Genomic DNA, 16651 nt, shown 5'->3' with positions numbered 1-16651 from the left:
GTGATTTAGCGTGTCACTTATAGCGTTTTGATTTTTATGGTTTAGGAGCCTGTAATCCGCCGCTCAGCTGAAGTTCCAGTCAGGTTGACCGGCACACCTGAATTCGGAATCCAGGTAAGATTAGTATAACAGTATGCATATGTAGATTACATGTTTAGCGTGCATGTAGGAAGCCTATTAGATTACATTAGTTATGTATGTTGGCTTCGAACCATCCAACCCTGTCACGTCGGTACAGGCTGGAGTATGACCGGTTCGACCGATCAGGCTGACACTTGGTTGGTGGTTCCGTACTATTGACGTATCCCGTCGGTACAGGCTGGAGTATGACCAAGCGGAGTATGACCGGTTCGGCCGATCGGGAGGATATAGTAACACGTCGGTACAGGCTGGAGTATGACCAGCAGCCGGAGTATGACCGGTTCGACCGATCAGGTTGTTACGTGTCAATAGTACCGTCCCTATGAACGTTCAGAACTCAGTACCATGTTGGACATGGCAGTAGTGGCTCAGTACCATGTTGGACATGGCAGTAGCGGGACTCAGTATCGTGTTGGACACGGCAGTTAGAATTATGTATGAGTATTATTATGCTTTTCTTACTGAGTCTGTCGACTCACAGTTCTACGTTTATGTGTAGGTAAAGGCAAGGCTAAAGCTGATGGGCCGTGAGGGAGCTTGGGAAGATTGTACATGTCGGGGCGGTTAGGCCTGGAGCGTACGATCCTCGGGACAGCGAGGCTGATTTTGTAACTGGTCGTTAGACGACTTTTATCTTATGTATCAGTTAATCAGTTAAAACTTTTTGTAAATGATTTTATAATCGGAATCCCGAGTCTTTTGTAATATTATTTTATAAGTTTAATTAAAAAGCAAAATTTTAATTAATCACGTTTTTCCATAAACCTCGTTGATTAGCAACGAGCTGCACAGTATGTTTAAAAATCACGTAATACGCCTATGTTAGTTAGGGTGTTACATGTATCATCCAGATATAATGAATACCCCTTTTCGTTTGGGATTCAAAAACCCACATGTCTCTTCATATGACGAAACCACTGATCCGGTCTCGTATTTGAATAACTTTAACACAATAATACGAGCAAGTAATGTGACAAACAATTTACGCTGTATTTTGTTCCCGCCCTCGCTTGTTGGAGCAGAGAGTAGCTAGTTTAACAAGTTTACTCATCATTCAATAACTTCCTGGGAGCAGCTATCCAAGGTTAGGGTTAAGAATTTGGATGACAACACACAACTTACAGCCTGACAAGACAATAAAGGCATACTTAAGTCGTTTTAGCACGGGTGTGGCTAGGGCTAAGAATTTGGATGACAGCACGCAACTTACAGTCCTTCAGGCAGGGATCTTTACTAATCCTTTAATCGCAGGGGCGAGTTGTGGGATAACTTACAAGGACATCCAGTTAGAAGCATCACTGAGTTCAACGAAAGGGCTCAGAAGCTTGTTCAGAAGGAAGAAGCCCGAAAGGAAATGAATCTGTTAAAAATAAGCTCAGGAAGCAAACCCGACAATGTTTCAATAAGTACTGTTTCCACGAGAATTGATAACTCGGGGGCTTCTGGTTCGAAGAGAAAAGACGGAATTAAAGAACCGTCAAAGGATAAAAAGAAACAGAAGAAGCATGATAAATACGTGCCAGTGTATACTATTTATACCAAGCTTAATGAAACTCGGGAGAATATTTACCTCGCACATGAGCAAATGGTTGCCTTCGGCAAGCCCGAGCCCATGAGGAATTTGAGGAGCAAAAGAGATTATAACAAGTATTGTAAATTCCATAAGGATATTGGGCATAATCGAGCTCGCATTAACCTTAGGCGAGGCACCCTTATCTGCTACTGTTATGCAAGACTTCTTAGTTGTCGACCTGCCATCGGCTTATATCATATTGTTGGGTCATTTAGCACTAATCGGAATAGGGGGAGTCAGTTCGATCAAGCACCTATCCTTGAAATTCCAAACACCAGATAGCATAGGAGTGGTGCGTGGCGACTAGATGCTGGCTTGCGATTGCTATCGCATGGAGCTGCAGCATAGGAAAATCGGTCATCAGTTAATGGCGATCTTGGCAGAAGAAACTGAAAAGAATGACGAAGATCTTGACCCCGGAGTTCAAGATGAGAGAAACATGTTAAAACCAATTGAGGAATCGGAAGAGGTTATTCTCGATCCAAGAAATCCCACAAAGTTTGTATACATTGGGAAGAACCTGGACGAGCAGCTCAAATAGTAGTTAATAAGATTTTTGAAGGCGAACCAGGATCAGTTCGCCTGGAGCCATGGAGATATGATAGGGATCGACCCTAATATTATCTGCCATCATTTAAATGTTGATCTAAGCTACCCAGCGAAGAGATAGAAAAGGAGACCCTTGGATTTCGAGGCAAGGGGCATTAAAACAGGAAGTGGACAAGTTGTTAGTCAACGACTTTATACGCGAGGTGTTCTATCCCCCGTGGATAGCTAATCTTGTTCTCGTCCTGAAGCCTAACGGAACTTGGAGAACTTGTATTGACTTCTCTGATCTGAATAAGGCGTGCCCAATAGATTGTTTTCCACTTCCCAAGATCGACCAGTTGGTGGATGCAACTGTTGGGCACGAGCTTATGTTGTTTATGGACGCATATTCTGGATATAACTAGATAAAAATGCATGTCCTAGATCAAGAACATACAAGCTTCGTAACCAACATGGGACTCTATTGTTATAAAGTCATGTCGTTCGGACTGAAGAACGTTGGGGCAATGTATCAGTGATTGGTAAACGAAATGTTCGCAAACCAAATAGGGTGAAATATGGAGGTTTACGTCGATGATATGTTGGTAAAATCAATAAAAAGTAAGGATCATACCTCAAACCTCGCAGAATGCTTTAAGATATAAAAAAAGTATAATATGAAGCTAAACCTAAAAAAATATTCCTTTGGAGTTTCCTCAAGAAAGTTTCTGGGATTCATAGTTAACGCGAGGGGTATTGAAGTAAATCCTGAAAAAATCAAGGCATTAATAGACATGCCATCACCGACAAAGCCTAAAGAAGTACAAGTCGACTGATAAGTGTGTGCCATTTTTCAACATATTGCGAGGCAACAAAAAGTTTGAGTGGACAAAAGAGTGCGAAGAGGTCTTTCAGAACATAAAAAGGCATCTAACAATGCCTCCAGTTTTGGTGACACGTTGTTTCTCTATTTGGCCATCTCGGAAGATGCGATTAGTGCAGCTACAGTGCGAGAAGAGGGCAAGCACCGACAACCTATTTACTATGTAAGTAAAAGGTTACTAGGGACAGAACCTAGATATCCCCCTCTAGAAAAACTCACGTTGTGCCTAGTCCATGCGTCTCGCAAGCTACGGCCATACTTCCAGACACAATCCATAAAAGTGTTAACTGATCAGCCCTTGAGACAAGTTTTATCGAAACCAGATGCTTCTGGAAGATTGATAAAATGGTCGATTGAACTGGGGCAGCTCGACATAACATACCATCCTCGAACTTCCATCAAGGGCCAAGCTTTGGCTGACTTCTTGATAGAAGGTATAACTCCAGAAAAAATTCCACCTGTTCAGCGAGACGTGGAAACCTGGAAGTTATACGTGGATGGTGCATCCAACGAACAGAGTTCAGGTGCAGGGGTAATATTAATATCACCAGAAGGCTTTAACTTTCACTATGCTCTGAGGTTCCAATTTGACGCATCCAATAACGAGGCTGATTATGAAGCCTTGATCGCCGGCTTAAAGATAGCAGAGCCATTGAAAGTCAAAAATCTCACCTGTCATAGTGATTTGCAGCTGATTGTGAACCAGGTCCTCGGGGAATACCAAGCTAAAGGCTTAAAAATGGCAAAGTGTTTAGAGAAAGTTCGGAAGAACTTGGAAAGATTCGATTACTTTTAAATCGAACGAATTCCAAGAGAACAAAACTCCAACGTCAACGCCTTAGTAAAACTGGCCTCGCAGAATGACTTGGATGAATTGAACTTAGTTCCGGTGGAAATGCTGAGCGAGCCAAGTATATGTGAAACTGAAGACGTCGAGATGATAGATAGCTCTCCTACATGGATGACTCATATTATCAATGATCTACTCGATAAACAACTTCCAAATGACAAAAATGAGGCACAAAAACTATTGTATTCAGTGCCTCGTTACACAATGATCGAAGGCAAACTATATAAAAGAGGGTACTCAATGCCCCTACTTCGGTGTGTTCTTCCCGCAGAAGCAAATGAAATCATCAGAGAAATTCATAAAGGCTTCTGTGGGGATCATGCGGGCTGGCAAAGTCTGTATAAAAAGATCATTAGACAAGGATATTACTGGCCAACGATCAATAAGGACAGACCTGAATTTGTCAAGAAATGTGATAAGTGTTAGAGGTTTTCACATATACCTTGCGTACCGCCAACAGAACTTAGAATGATGACCTCGCCCTACCCATTTGCTATATGGGAGATTGACCTAATTGGGGCATTACCCACTGGGCGAGGAGGAGCTAAGTATGCGGTAGTAGCAGTCGACTTCTTCACTAAATGGACAGAGGTCGAGCTCCTCGTTTCCATAACCTGCAAGAAAGTCCTTAACTTTGTCGTTAAGAACATTATTTGTAGGTTTGGAATTCTCATGAAGATAGTATCCGATAATGGAACCCAATTTGATGGCGACTTGCTCACTGAATTCTGCGAGAAGAATAAAATTATCTAAAGCTTCTCGTCAGTATCCAGGCCTCAGGCAAATGGACAAGTGGAAGCTATTAATAAAACCTTAAAGGATACTATCAAGAAGAAGCTAGACGCTGCCAAAGGCAGATGGGTTGACGAGCTACCTCAGGTACTCTGTGTTGGGTTTTATGCCCTAAATAAAACTCATTTCAATATAATCAGATTTACTTATTAATATAGATCAGAAATAACATTTAATGTTGCATGGTTCACATGATTTATTTCATGATTATATGTACATAATGTATGAATTCTATTTAAGTCCAGAACATATCAATTTGTTAATGATTATAGTGTTGTCAACACAGTGGAATATAATCTTAATTATATGTTCGAAAGTTTATTCCCTGATTTGTTAGAACACTGGATTTAGACTGACATGGTATAATCAGCGATAGGTATTCTTACACCTTGGATAAGTGTTATGTCCTTTCCAGGACATTGGCAAAGTTTACCAGCATCGGATGTACGGAGTATACATCGGAAGGGACCGATATTGAACTTTGATTAGATATATTAGAATTTACCGTAATATCTATTCAATTCAATATCACTTGTTGATCCTAGATCAAATGATCTTAATCCTGATATGATTAGGTTCAATCTTAAGAGTGTTATTCGTGTTCTTTGATTTGTTAGTTAAGCCTGTTGGGTTTTGTGCCCTAAATAAAACCCTTTACAATCTGATTAGTTATCAATATAAGAAATTTGAAGTGATTTATGTTTGCATGAATTTTACATGCTAATGGTTTAATATGTTTATTACATTTACACACAAAATTTGTTAAGTCCAGATCATATGTTTATTCACAATTACAGTATCGTCAACACAGTGGAATGTGATTGTGATCATATGAATCAAAAGACTAAGTCCCTGTTTCATCAGTGTTTTGGATTTACACTGATGTGATAATCAGCGATGATGTGTACTTACACTTGGAGTAAGTGTTATGTTCTTTCCAGGACATTGGTAAAGTATACTAGTTTCGAATGTATGGAGTATACATTGGAGTGGACCGATATTGCAACTTAGTTAAGATATTATAAACTTACCGTCATATCTTTCCAAGTCAATATCAGTAGTTGATCTTAAGATTAAAAGAATCTAAATTCTGATATGCTTAGGCTCAACTCAGGAGTACTATTCATGTTCTTTGATTTATTAGTTAAGCCTACTTTTGGGTCAGGGTGATACGTATATTTTGGGAACATGATAGTATGATTGCGTGGGAGTGCTGAACATAAATATGGAATCTATAGCTTCTACTGGTGTATAGAAGTCAAGTGATGATTCCCTTCGAGCTTAGCTAAATAGAAGTAAATGGATGAGCTATTGTTTAAGTGACTAATTCTTAGATCACTAAACATCATTTACAGGTAGCTAAGTGTTTTAAGGGGAAAAATACGTTGAGGGGTGAGAACGGTAAAATTATCCAATCTCGATGTAAATCATCTATATAGAGGATCTTTGATCACAATAAGATTATAACAAGTGTTAAATGAGATAGCATATCTATATCGTGGAACATATAATATGCTCTATATAAGTCTGAGAGTGCAATTTTAAGTTCTAAGAGTGGATTCAACGAGGAATTAATAAGTAGGGATTTACTTAGTAAATTCGGTTCACTTATTGGAAGCTCAGCATATAGATCCATGGTCCCCATTCTAGTTGAGATTATACTGCTTGTAAGACTCAATAACTGATTGGTGATTAATCAATTATAATTCTAAAGTTAGACTATGTCTAATTTGTGAATTTTCACTAAGAAGGGGTGAAATTGTAAAGAAAAGAGATTCTAGGTTTATTTATTAATTAATAGACTTTATATGTCTAATTAATAATTAAATTAAATGACAACATTATTTAATAATCTATTTTAGTTATTAAATAATTAGTTTTGGCATTTAAAAGGTTAGAATTGGAAAATTGGCGTTTTTGAGAAAATAGAAATAAAATTTGTGAAAACTGCAAAAACCAAGTGAGGCCCATTACACACCTTGGCCGACCACTTAAGCATGTTTTTCAAATTGATATTTTCATTATTTTAATGCCAAAGAATTACTAACCTAAACCTAGTAGTTGCCTATAAATAGAAAGTGATGGCTCAGTCAAATAACAGGTTTTTATAAGTCTTTCTGTCAGAAAATTATTTTTTAGAAAAACCGAACCAACCTCTCTCTCTTTTCTTCTTCTAAATTTCGAAACCCTCAGTGATAGAGTAGTGCCACACACAGCAAGTGGTACCTCAATCATAGTTTGGAAGACTGTGAAGGATCACACACAAAGAGAAGGACATTCGGGCTCAGATCTTGATAATACTCTGCGACAAAAAGGATACAAGGGTTAGAGATCTGAGTGGAAGGAGACATTATTCCGCTGCAACTAATGTAAGGTTTTCTTAACTTTATATGTGTTTATTTATCGTTTTAGAAAGTTCATATTTAGGGTGTTAAACAACATACTTGTGAGTAGATCTAAGATCTTGGTAAAATAAATTCCAACAACTGGCCTAAGAGCTATGGTAATTGATTTGGTTGCAAGAAATTTGGACTTTAAAACGATTGTTTGTGATTTGAATGGTTTCATGTTGTGTTGTGTGTTATATGATGATTGATTGATGTTTGTGAATTTTCGTGAAAAATAATTGAAATTCTGTTTCTGGAATTATTTTTAATGGATAGTATGGAAAAAATTAAGCAATTTACTTTTTTACAGAACTCAAGTTCGATTTTTTGAATTAGTTATGATTTTTTGAAGTTTCGAAAAAAATATCGGGATGAAGCACTCACCCACGCGCGGAACCGAGTGATCCTCGGTTATACCCGTGTTCGGACAAGATCTTGTCCGAGCAACACGCACAGGGGTGTCTGAAACCCCTTCTCCGCGCGCGTAAATGCTGCAGCTCCTCTCCTGCGCCGAGTTTTCTCGGCAGTGCACTCCCTCCTGCGCGCGCAGGCAGGATGCACAGCATACTGTCCGTACAGCTCGCATTTTTTTTTTTCGTTTTTCTTTGATTTTTCATGCTATTTCATGGATTTAACTTCCAATTTTTTTGTGTAGTTTTGTATTTAGACATTTACTATTCCTATTTCAATTCTAAATATCATAATTAAATTAATTAATTTTTTTTAAATTAATTCATGATATTAGTGTAATTTGAATTTGAAAATAGTAAATATCTATCTTTTTTTGCTTAATTATCTATCTTATTTTTAAATTTGATTATATCTTATCTTATTTTTAAATTTAAGGTCAGATATTAAATTTTTTAAATTAAATATATTTTTTTAAATAATTTGACCTTATTTAAATTTAAAATAAGATAACTATAATCATGATATTTTAAATAGAAGTAAGATATTTTGCTAACTTTTAAATTTTATTATTTTATTTATTTAAATTAAATCATAAAATCTGAAAAAGATATTTATTTATCTTTTTTTTTTTTAAATTTTTATTGAATATTTAATTTATAAAATAACATTAAATTTTTAAAAGTAGTTAGCAAATTTTGAAATGATATTTAGGTTAGTTGAAACCTAATTTTTCAAAATTGTAGGTTTAATTTTAAATATTATTTTATTAATTTCAAAAGTATATATATATTATTTTTTTTATTATTTAATTATTTTTCGAAATTTAATTATTTAAAATTAAATAAATCCTACATCCAACTATCCAGCTAACCTTGTTGCAGGAGTATGTGTTTTAGCTTGTTTGTAAGTTTTATAAAACCTATTATTGCTTGATCTAAATTGCCATGGTTAACTTGTTTACAGATCCAATGATCTGATTTTAACCCATGGTTCAGTTGGTCAAGTAAATAATTTGTAACATGTAAATTTTACAATCTTCTTTCATCTGTGTATGACCTAGCAACATGATAGGATCCATCCAAATGTGTGCCTGTGTGAGCCTATATGTTTATTTTATAATATAGATGCATATAGGTTGTTGCTAAATAAAATATCACATCATGATAGATTTTATTTAGGTCCATTTAGTTTTTGGACCTATTCAATTAATAACAGTTATTTATTTTAAGGTTAAATTCCTCTCTTTTGAGCCTTGTGTGAGAGTTGGGGGCCAATAGAAGTGGGTACGACATACTGAACCCAGCTCCCCCTCATATGAACTACCCCAATTGTGAAGGTGTTGGGTTTTATGCCCTAAATAAAACTCATTTCAATATAATCAGATTTGCTTATTAATATAGATCAGAAATAACATTTAATGTTGCATGGTTCACATGATTTATTTCATGATTATATGCACATAATGTATAAATTCATCTGAAACCCTTTTCACATACTTGATCCTGTTTATTGTGCCGTCAACACATTGGAAAGTAAACATGACTATGTGAATAAAGTTTCCTAGATTTATCAGACATAGGGTTTTACTGATATGATAATCTACAACAGAGTTTACTTGCATTTGGAGAAGTGCTATGTTCTTTCCAGAGCATTGGTTAAAGTAAAGCTCAGGTTGGATGCATGGAGTATGCATCGGAAGGGACCGATATTGAACTTTGACTTAGATTTATTAAACTTACCGTAATATCTATTCAAGTCAATATCGCCTAGTTGATCCTAGATCAAATGTTCTTAATCCTGTTATGATTAGGCTCAATCTCGAGAGGCTATTCGTGTTCTTTGATTTGTTAGTTAAGCCTACTTTTAGGTCAGGGTGATACGTACATTTTGGGAACACAGTAGTGCAATTGAGTGGGAGCGCTAGCATAAACATGGAATCTATAGCTTCTATGTGGCAAATAGTAAGCAAAGGATGATCTCCTTCGAGCTTGACCAAACGAACATAAATGGTGGAGTACTCATTTCACATAAGCTGAAATATCATTTATACGGGGTCAAGTGTTTTAAGGAATAAATACATTGTAGGGTGTAACGGTAATTTAATCCCTTTACAGTGTAGATCATTCATATAGAGGATCATTGATCACATTAGGATTATAACAATGGATAACTAATGATGTGTCTATATGGTGGAACATGTAGAGCATTCTATATACTGAGAGTGCAATTCTAAGTTCTATGCGTGGATTCAACGAAGAATTAATAAGTTAGTGAATTTTAGTGCTAAATTCTTGATCTACTTATTGGAAGCTCGGTTATATAGACCCATGGTCCCCCCACTAGTTGAGATAATATTGCTTGTAAGACTCATGTAATTGGTTTTGATTAATCAATTATAATTCTCAAATTAGACTATGTCTATTTGTGAATTTTTCACTAAGTAAGGGCGAAATTGTAAAGAAAGAGTTTTAGGGGCATATTTGTTAATTATGATACTTTGTATGGTTCAATTAATAAATATGATAAATGAAAATATTATTTAATAATTATTTATAGTTATTAAATAATTAGAATTGGCATTTAAATGTTTGAATTAGGAAATTGGCATTTTTGAGAAAATCAGATACAAAAGGTGTTAAAATTGTAAAATTGCAAAACCCAAGGCCCAATCCACTAAGGCATGGCCGGCCACCTATTGTGTGTGTTTTAAATTGATTTTTTCATTATTTTAATGCCATATAATTCAAACCTAACCCTAGTGGAATGCTATAAATAGATAGTGAAGGCTTCAGAAAAATAACATTTTTCTTCTGACACTTTCTGAATCAGAAAAACTGAGCCTTCCCTCTCCCTATCTTTAGCTGCCACTTCTTCTTTCTCTTCCCTCTTGATAATTTCGAAATCCTTAGTGATTAGAGTAGTGCCCACACACATCAAGCAATACCTCAATCATAGTGAGGAAGATCGTGAAGAAAGATCATCAGCAAAGGAGATTCAGCATCAAAGATTCAGAGAAAGAGATCCAGGTTCAGATATTGATAATGCTCTGCTACAGAAAGGAATCAAGGGCTAGATATCTGAACGGAAGGAGTCATTATATTCCGCTGCAACCAATGTAAGGTTTCCTAAACTTTATATGTGTTTATTTCATCGTTTTAGAAAGTTCATATTTAGGGTGTTAATAAACATACTTGTGAGTAGATCTAAGATCCTGGTCAAATAAATTCCAACAACTGGCCTCAGAGCCATGGTAATTGATTTACTTGCAAGAAATTTGGACTTTAAAACGATTGTTTGTATGTTCTTTGGATGGTATCATGTTGTATTGAGTGTTATTTGATGATTGATTGATGTTTGTGAAATTTTCGTGAAAAATAATTGCGATTTTATCTCTGGAATTATTTTTATTGGATAGTATGGAAAAAATTAAGCAAGTTAGCCTTTTACAGAACTTAATTTGGATTTTATTTGAATTAGTTATGATTTTTTGAAGATTTGAAAAAATCGGGGCTGTGCTGATATTTTCCTGCGATCGCAAATCTGTCCGTACAGTTTCGAAATTTTTTGTTTTTCTTCAATTTTTCATGCTTTTTCATGGAATTAACTTCCAATTTTTTGTATAGTTTTGTATTTATACTATTACAAATACAAAAACTCAAAAACTCAAAAATTGAGTTTTCTTCGGCTCAGCACGTCTTTTAACGAATTTCTGCACCCGAGATCTCTTTTATTCCAAAGAACCTGAAAACATAGAAAACAAGCGTAATTCCGTCCCAACACAGCTAAAAACGCACATAAATTGGATCCAAAACATAGGCTAAAAATAGCCTAACATTAATGGAGTTAGTGATGATGCTATTCGACTGAGACTGTTCCCATTCTCTCTTAGAGAGCGAGCCAAGAGTTGGCTAAACTCCTTGCCACCCAACTCTATTGCCACCTGGAATGATCTTGCAACGAAATTCTTGTCAAAGTTCTTTCCTCCAGCCAAGTCTGCAAAGCTGAGAGGAGAAATTAATAACTTCTGCCAACAAGATAATGAATCTCTCCATGAGGCTTGGGAGAGGTTTAAAGATCTGATCAGAAAGTGCCCGCACCATGGTATAGAGAAGTGGATGCTAGTCCACAACTTCTATAATGGATTGGTAGGAAATACAAGAACTTTAATAGATGCTGCAGCTGGAGGAGCCTTTATGAGGAAGAGTGCTAATGAGGCTTATGATCTATTAGAGGAGATGGCTCTAAACAATCAACAGTGGCCAACTGAGAGGAGTCAATCAAAGAAGATAGCTGGTGTGTTGGAGGTCGATGCCATCGCCAAGTTGACAGCACAGGTTGAGGCATTGACAAAGATAATTGCAGGGCAAGCTAAACAAGCCCAAGTTGTGTGTGAGTTATGTGGGGGAAGCCATCACTTTTCAGAATGCCAAGCTGATGTGGATGATTTGCCAATGGATGAAGCTAAAGCCATTGGAAACTATTCACAGAACAACAACAACAACTATGGGTTCAACCAGGGTAATAACCGAAGAAACAGTGGGTTCTATCAGCAACGAAATCAGAACCAGAATCAGAATCAACAGTTTAATCAGCAACAAACCTCTGGTGGAAATTCTAGTTTGCAGACAGATTTACTGCTTCAATTCATGACTGAAACTAGATCTTCAATCAAAGACCTGCAGACACAGATGGGCCAACTAGCAACTCAAATAGCAACCCGTCCTCAAGGGAATTTGCCTAGCACAACAGAAGTAAACCCCAAGGATAACTGCAAGGCAATTACCCTGAGAAGCGGTAAAAATTATGATGGTCCTGAAATGCCACAACTACTGAATGGAGAAAAGGAGAATGAAGAGCAACCAATGTCAACCCCAACACCCACTCCAACGAGGACTACTGATAGTCAACCACAGCCACAGCAGTCTCCACCAACTAATATAGATCACCATGTGAAAATACCCTATCCTCAGAGGCTAAGAAAGTCAAGTCTAGACAAGCAGTTCACCAAATTCCTGGAAGTGTTCAAAAGACTTCACATTAACATTCCCTTTGCTGAAGCTCTAGAGCAGATGCCAAGTTATGTGAAGTTTATGAAGGAAATCCTGTCAAGGAAGAGAAAGATGGAGGACTATGAGACAGTTGCTCTAACTGAAGAGTGCAGTGCCATCCTACAGAAGAAACTCCCACCTAAACTCAGAGATCCAGGGAGTTTCACTATTCCTTGTACTATAGGAAAAATTGAGGGAATAAATGCACTTTGTGACTTGGGAGCTAGCATTAACTTGATGCCTCTATCGGTGTTTAAAAGACTGCAGTTGGGTGAAGCAAAGCCAACAACAGTAACTCTCCAATTGGCGGACCGATCACTAGCCCATCCTAGAGGAGTCATTGAAGATGTGTTAGTTAAGGTTGATAAGTTCATCTTTCCAGCTGATTTCATCTTTTTGGATATGGAAGAAGATAGCAATGTCCCAATTATTCTGGGGAGACCATTCTTGGCAACTGGCCAAGCCTTAATCGATGTTCAGAAGGGTGAATTAAAGCTGAGAGTCCAAGGAGAAGAAGTGGTCTTTAATGTGCTCAAGGCTATGACTTACCCAAAGGCAAGTGATAACTGTTTCTTCATTGATTTGATTGATGAAATGGTGAGTGAGAAAAAGCTGCTAGATGATCCTCTTGAACTAAGTCTAACTGAAGATGAATTGACGGAGCAAGAAGGACAAGAGGTCATGGGGTATGTGAAGTGGCTTGATTCTTATGGGCCTTTGAACAGAAGATACTTTGAGGAATTGGGAGCGGTTCTAAAAGAGCTGAAGCCATCGACTGAAAAGCCCCCAGAACTTGAATTGAAGGTGCTTCCTAGTCACTTGAGGTATGAGTTTTTAGGTCAAGATAAAAAACTGCCAGTTATTGTTTCAGCTTCTCTCTCTGATGTGGAAACTGATAGACTTTTGAGGGTACTTCGAGCTCATAACAAGGCCATCGCTTGGACACTAGGAGATGTTAAAGGAATCAGTCCTTCAATAATGATGCATCGAATTCTCATGGAAGACAACGCCAAACCAACAATTGATGCTCAAAGAAGACTCAATCCACCCATGAAAGAAGTAGTCAGAAAAGAAGTAGTTAAGTGGTTGGATGCTGGAGTTGCTTATCCTATTTCAGATAGTAAATGGGTTAGCCCGGTGCAAGTGGTCCCGAAGAAAGGTGGAATGACGGTGATCAAGAATGAAAAGAATGAGTTGATTCCTACAAGAACGATCCTTACGGTTGGAGGATCTGCATCGATTATAGGAAACTAAACAAGGCAACCAGAAAAGATCACTTCCCTTTGCCCTGCCTTGATCAAATGCTAGACAGATTAGCAGGGCAAGAATATTACTGTTTTCTTGATGGATATTCTGGATACCACCAGATAGCTATAGCACCTGAAGATCAGGAGAAGACAACTTTCACATGCCCCTATGGTACCTTTGCTTTCAGAAGAATGCCCTTCGGCTTGTGCAACGCCACTGCCACTTTTCAAAGGTGTATGATGGCTATCTTTTCAAATTTAATTGAATCTTGTATTGAAATTTTTATGGATGACTTCTCAGTGTTTGGTTCTTCCTTTGATCATTGTTTGGAAAACCTGGAAAAAGTACTAACAAGGTGCGAGAAGTCTAACTTGGTGTTAAACTGTGAGAAGTGTCACTTTATGGTAACAGAAGGAATTGTTCTTGGGCACAAAATTTCAAAAGCAGGAATTGAGGTGGATAAAGCAAAGGTCTCAACAATAGAAAATTTGCCACCTCCAGTTTCTGTAAAAGGAGTGAGGAGTTTCCTGGGACATGCTGGCTTCTACCGTAGATTTATCAAGGAATTCTCTAAAATCTCAAAACCTTTATCGAGCTTACTTGTAAATGGAGTTCCATTTGAGTTCGGAGAAGATTGTTTAAAAGCTTTCAAGATTTTAAAGGAGAAATTGATTACAGCACTGATAGTAACTTCACCAAATTGGGGACTGCCGTTTGAGTTGATGCGTGATGCTAGTGACTATGCCATTGGAGCGGTTCTGGGTCAAAGAGTTGACAGAGTATTCCACACAATCTACTATGCTAGTAGAACTCTGAATGATGCTCAATTAAACTACGCTACTACAGAGAAAGAAATGCTGGCAATAGTGTTTGCTTGTGACAAATTTCGACCCTACCTAATTGGAAATAAGGTAATTGTTTACACAGATCATTCAGCAATCAAATACCTTATGACCAAGAAGGATGCAAAACCAAGACTAATTCGGTGGGTACTCTTACTTCAAGAGTTCGATTTAGAGATAAAAGATAAAAAGGGCACCGAGAACCTGGTAGCAGACCATTTGTCAAGATTAGAGCTGCAAGAGAGTCAGAATACAAAGGAGGTACAAATAAATGAGCAATTTCCTGATGAACAACTCTTTAGTGTGAGGGAAAACCTGATGGTACCTTGGTACGCTGACTATGTTAATTTCTTGGCTGCAAAAATAACTCCACCCGAGCTTTCGCGTCAACAATTGAAGAAATTCTTTTCTGAGGTGAAACATTACTATTGGGAAGAACCAATCCTCTACAAGCACTGCGCCGATCAGATCATAAGGAGATGTGTTCCTGAAGAGGAGATGTATTCTATCCTAAATCACTGTCATGCTTTACCATGTGGGGGACATTTTAGTGGAAATAGAACATTTTGCAAAGGTGTTGCAAAGTGGATTCGTTTGGCCAACGCTATTCAAGGATGCTACTACTTTTGTAAAGGCATGTGATCATTGTCAACGAACAGTAATATCTCAAGAAGAAACGAGATGCCTTTAACAGAATTCTAGAAGTTGAATTGTTTGATGTATGTGGAATAGACTATATGGGTCCTTTTCCTTCATCCTTTAGCAATCGGTACATTCTTTTGTTGTTGATTATGTGTCTAAATGGGTCGAAGCGTCAGCTACACCTCAAAATGATGGAAAGACAGTTCTCCGCTTCTTACAAAAGAACATTTTTACTCGGTTTGGTACTCCTCGAGCAATAGTAAGCGATGAAGGGAGCCACTTTTGTAACAAGCAGTTTGAAGCACTTCTTTCAAGATATGGTGTTCGACATCGAACTGCTTTACCATACCATCCCCAAAGTAATGGCCAAGCTGAAATCTCTAACCGAGAGATTAAGATGATTCTGGAGAAAACAGTGCAAAGATCAAGGAAAGATTGGTCAAGGAAGTTGGATGATGCACTGTGGGCATACAGAACAGCTTTCAAAACACCGATTGGCATGTCCCCATATCGGTTGGTGTTTGGAAAGGTTTGTCATTTACCGGTGGAGTTAGAGCATAGAGCTTTTTGGGCCATGAAGACTCTTAACATGGAACTAAAAGCTGCAGGGGAGAAAAGATCACATTACGGTGAATGAGCTAGATGAATTTCGGAACGAAGCCTATGAAAACGCAAAGATATACAAAGAGAGAACTAAAAAGTAGCACGATCAAGGTCTAATACGAAAAGAGTTTCAGCCAGGACAGCAAGTGTTAATCTTCAATTCAAGGCTGAAACTGTTTCCTGGAAAGCTGAAATCAAGATGGTCAGGACCATTTACGGTGGTCAAGGTGTTTCCTTATGGAGCGGTGGAGTTAAAAGGTGAAAGTCCAACAACTTTCAAAGTCAATGGACAAAGGTTAAAGCTCTACTTGGGAGGTCAGTTTGACCAAGCCAAGTCCGCCATGATCTTGGCGCCACTTTGAATTGCAAGGCTCAGCGTCTAGCTGTATGACGATAAACACAGCGCTTCTGGGAGGCAGCCCAAGTATTATTTTGTTTTGGTTGTTTTGTTAGTATTTCAATATTTTAGTTTTAGTACTACACATTATTTCTTTTTAATTGAATCGTGAAAAGCGTGAAAAAAAAAATAAATAAATTTCAACTGGAAGCCCAGAGGTCGCGACTAGCATTAAGCCTAGTCGCGACCCATTTCTCAAGTCGCGACCTCAGTCGCGACTTGCTGATTTTCCAGAAACACCTAAATTTTCCTCGTTAGCAAGTCACGACTAGCCTTGGCCCAGGTCGCGACTTGCTGACCAAAAAT

At 37.7% G+C, this 16651-nt stretch overlaps 1 protein-coding gene and 1 non-coding gene across 2 annotated transcripts; one reads left to right on the top strand and one right to left on the bottom strand.

The window, feature by feature from the left end:
* Positions 1-11563: 11563 nt before the first annotated feature.
* On the bottom strand, positions 11564-11670 carry LOC115724391 (small nucleolar RNA R71). The gene has a single exon (XR_004013184.1). It is a non-coding gene; the product is annotated as a small nucleolar RNA R71 (small nucleolar RNA).
* A 1537-nt stretch (positions 11671-13207) lies between these two features.
* LOC133031448 (uncharacterized) lies at positions 13208-16049 on the top strand. Its single transcript, XM_061104945.1, has 5 exons — positions 13208-13834; positions 13981-14032; positions 14162-14640; positions 15467-15760; positions 15954-16049. The coding sequence occupies exons 1-5, from the start codon at positions 13208-13210 to the stop codon at positions 16047-16049; spliced, it is 1548 nt and encodes a 515-aa protein (XP_060960928.1).
* The last annotated feature ends 602 nt before the right edge of the window (positions 16050-16651 follow it).

Source organism: Cannabis sativa, chromosome 9 (genome assembly GCF_029168945.1).
Source record: "Cannabis sativa cultivar Pink pepper isolate KNU-18-1 chromosome 9, ASM2916894v1, whole genome shotgun sequence".
In the NCBI taxonomy this organism is placed as follows: Eukaryota; Viridiplantae; Streptophyta; class Magnoliopsida; order Rosales; family Cannabaceae; genus Cannabis; species Cannabis sativa.
The sequence above is the reverse complement of the archived record's forward strand: the minus strand, read 5'-3'. Positions and strand labels throughout refer to the sequence as shown.

Coding starts and splice junctions, on each gene's coding strand:
- LOC133031448 (XM_061104945.1), top strand. CDS start 13,208: ATGGTGAGTGAGAAAAAGCTGCTAGATGATCCTCTTGAACTAAGTCTA. Junction 14,033..14,161: donor AACTTTCACATGCCCCTATG/GTACCTTTGCTT, acceptor ATGACTTCTCAG/TGTTTGGTTCTTCCTTTGAT. Junction 14,641..15,466: donor TGGGTCAAAGAGTTGACAGA/GTATTCCACACA, acceptor TTCATCCTTTAG/CAATCGGTACATTCTTTTGT.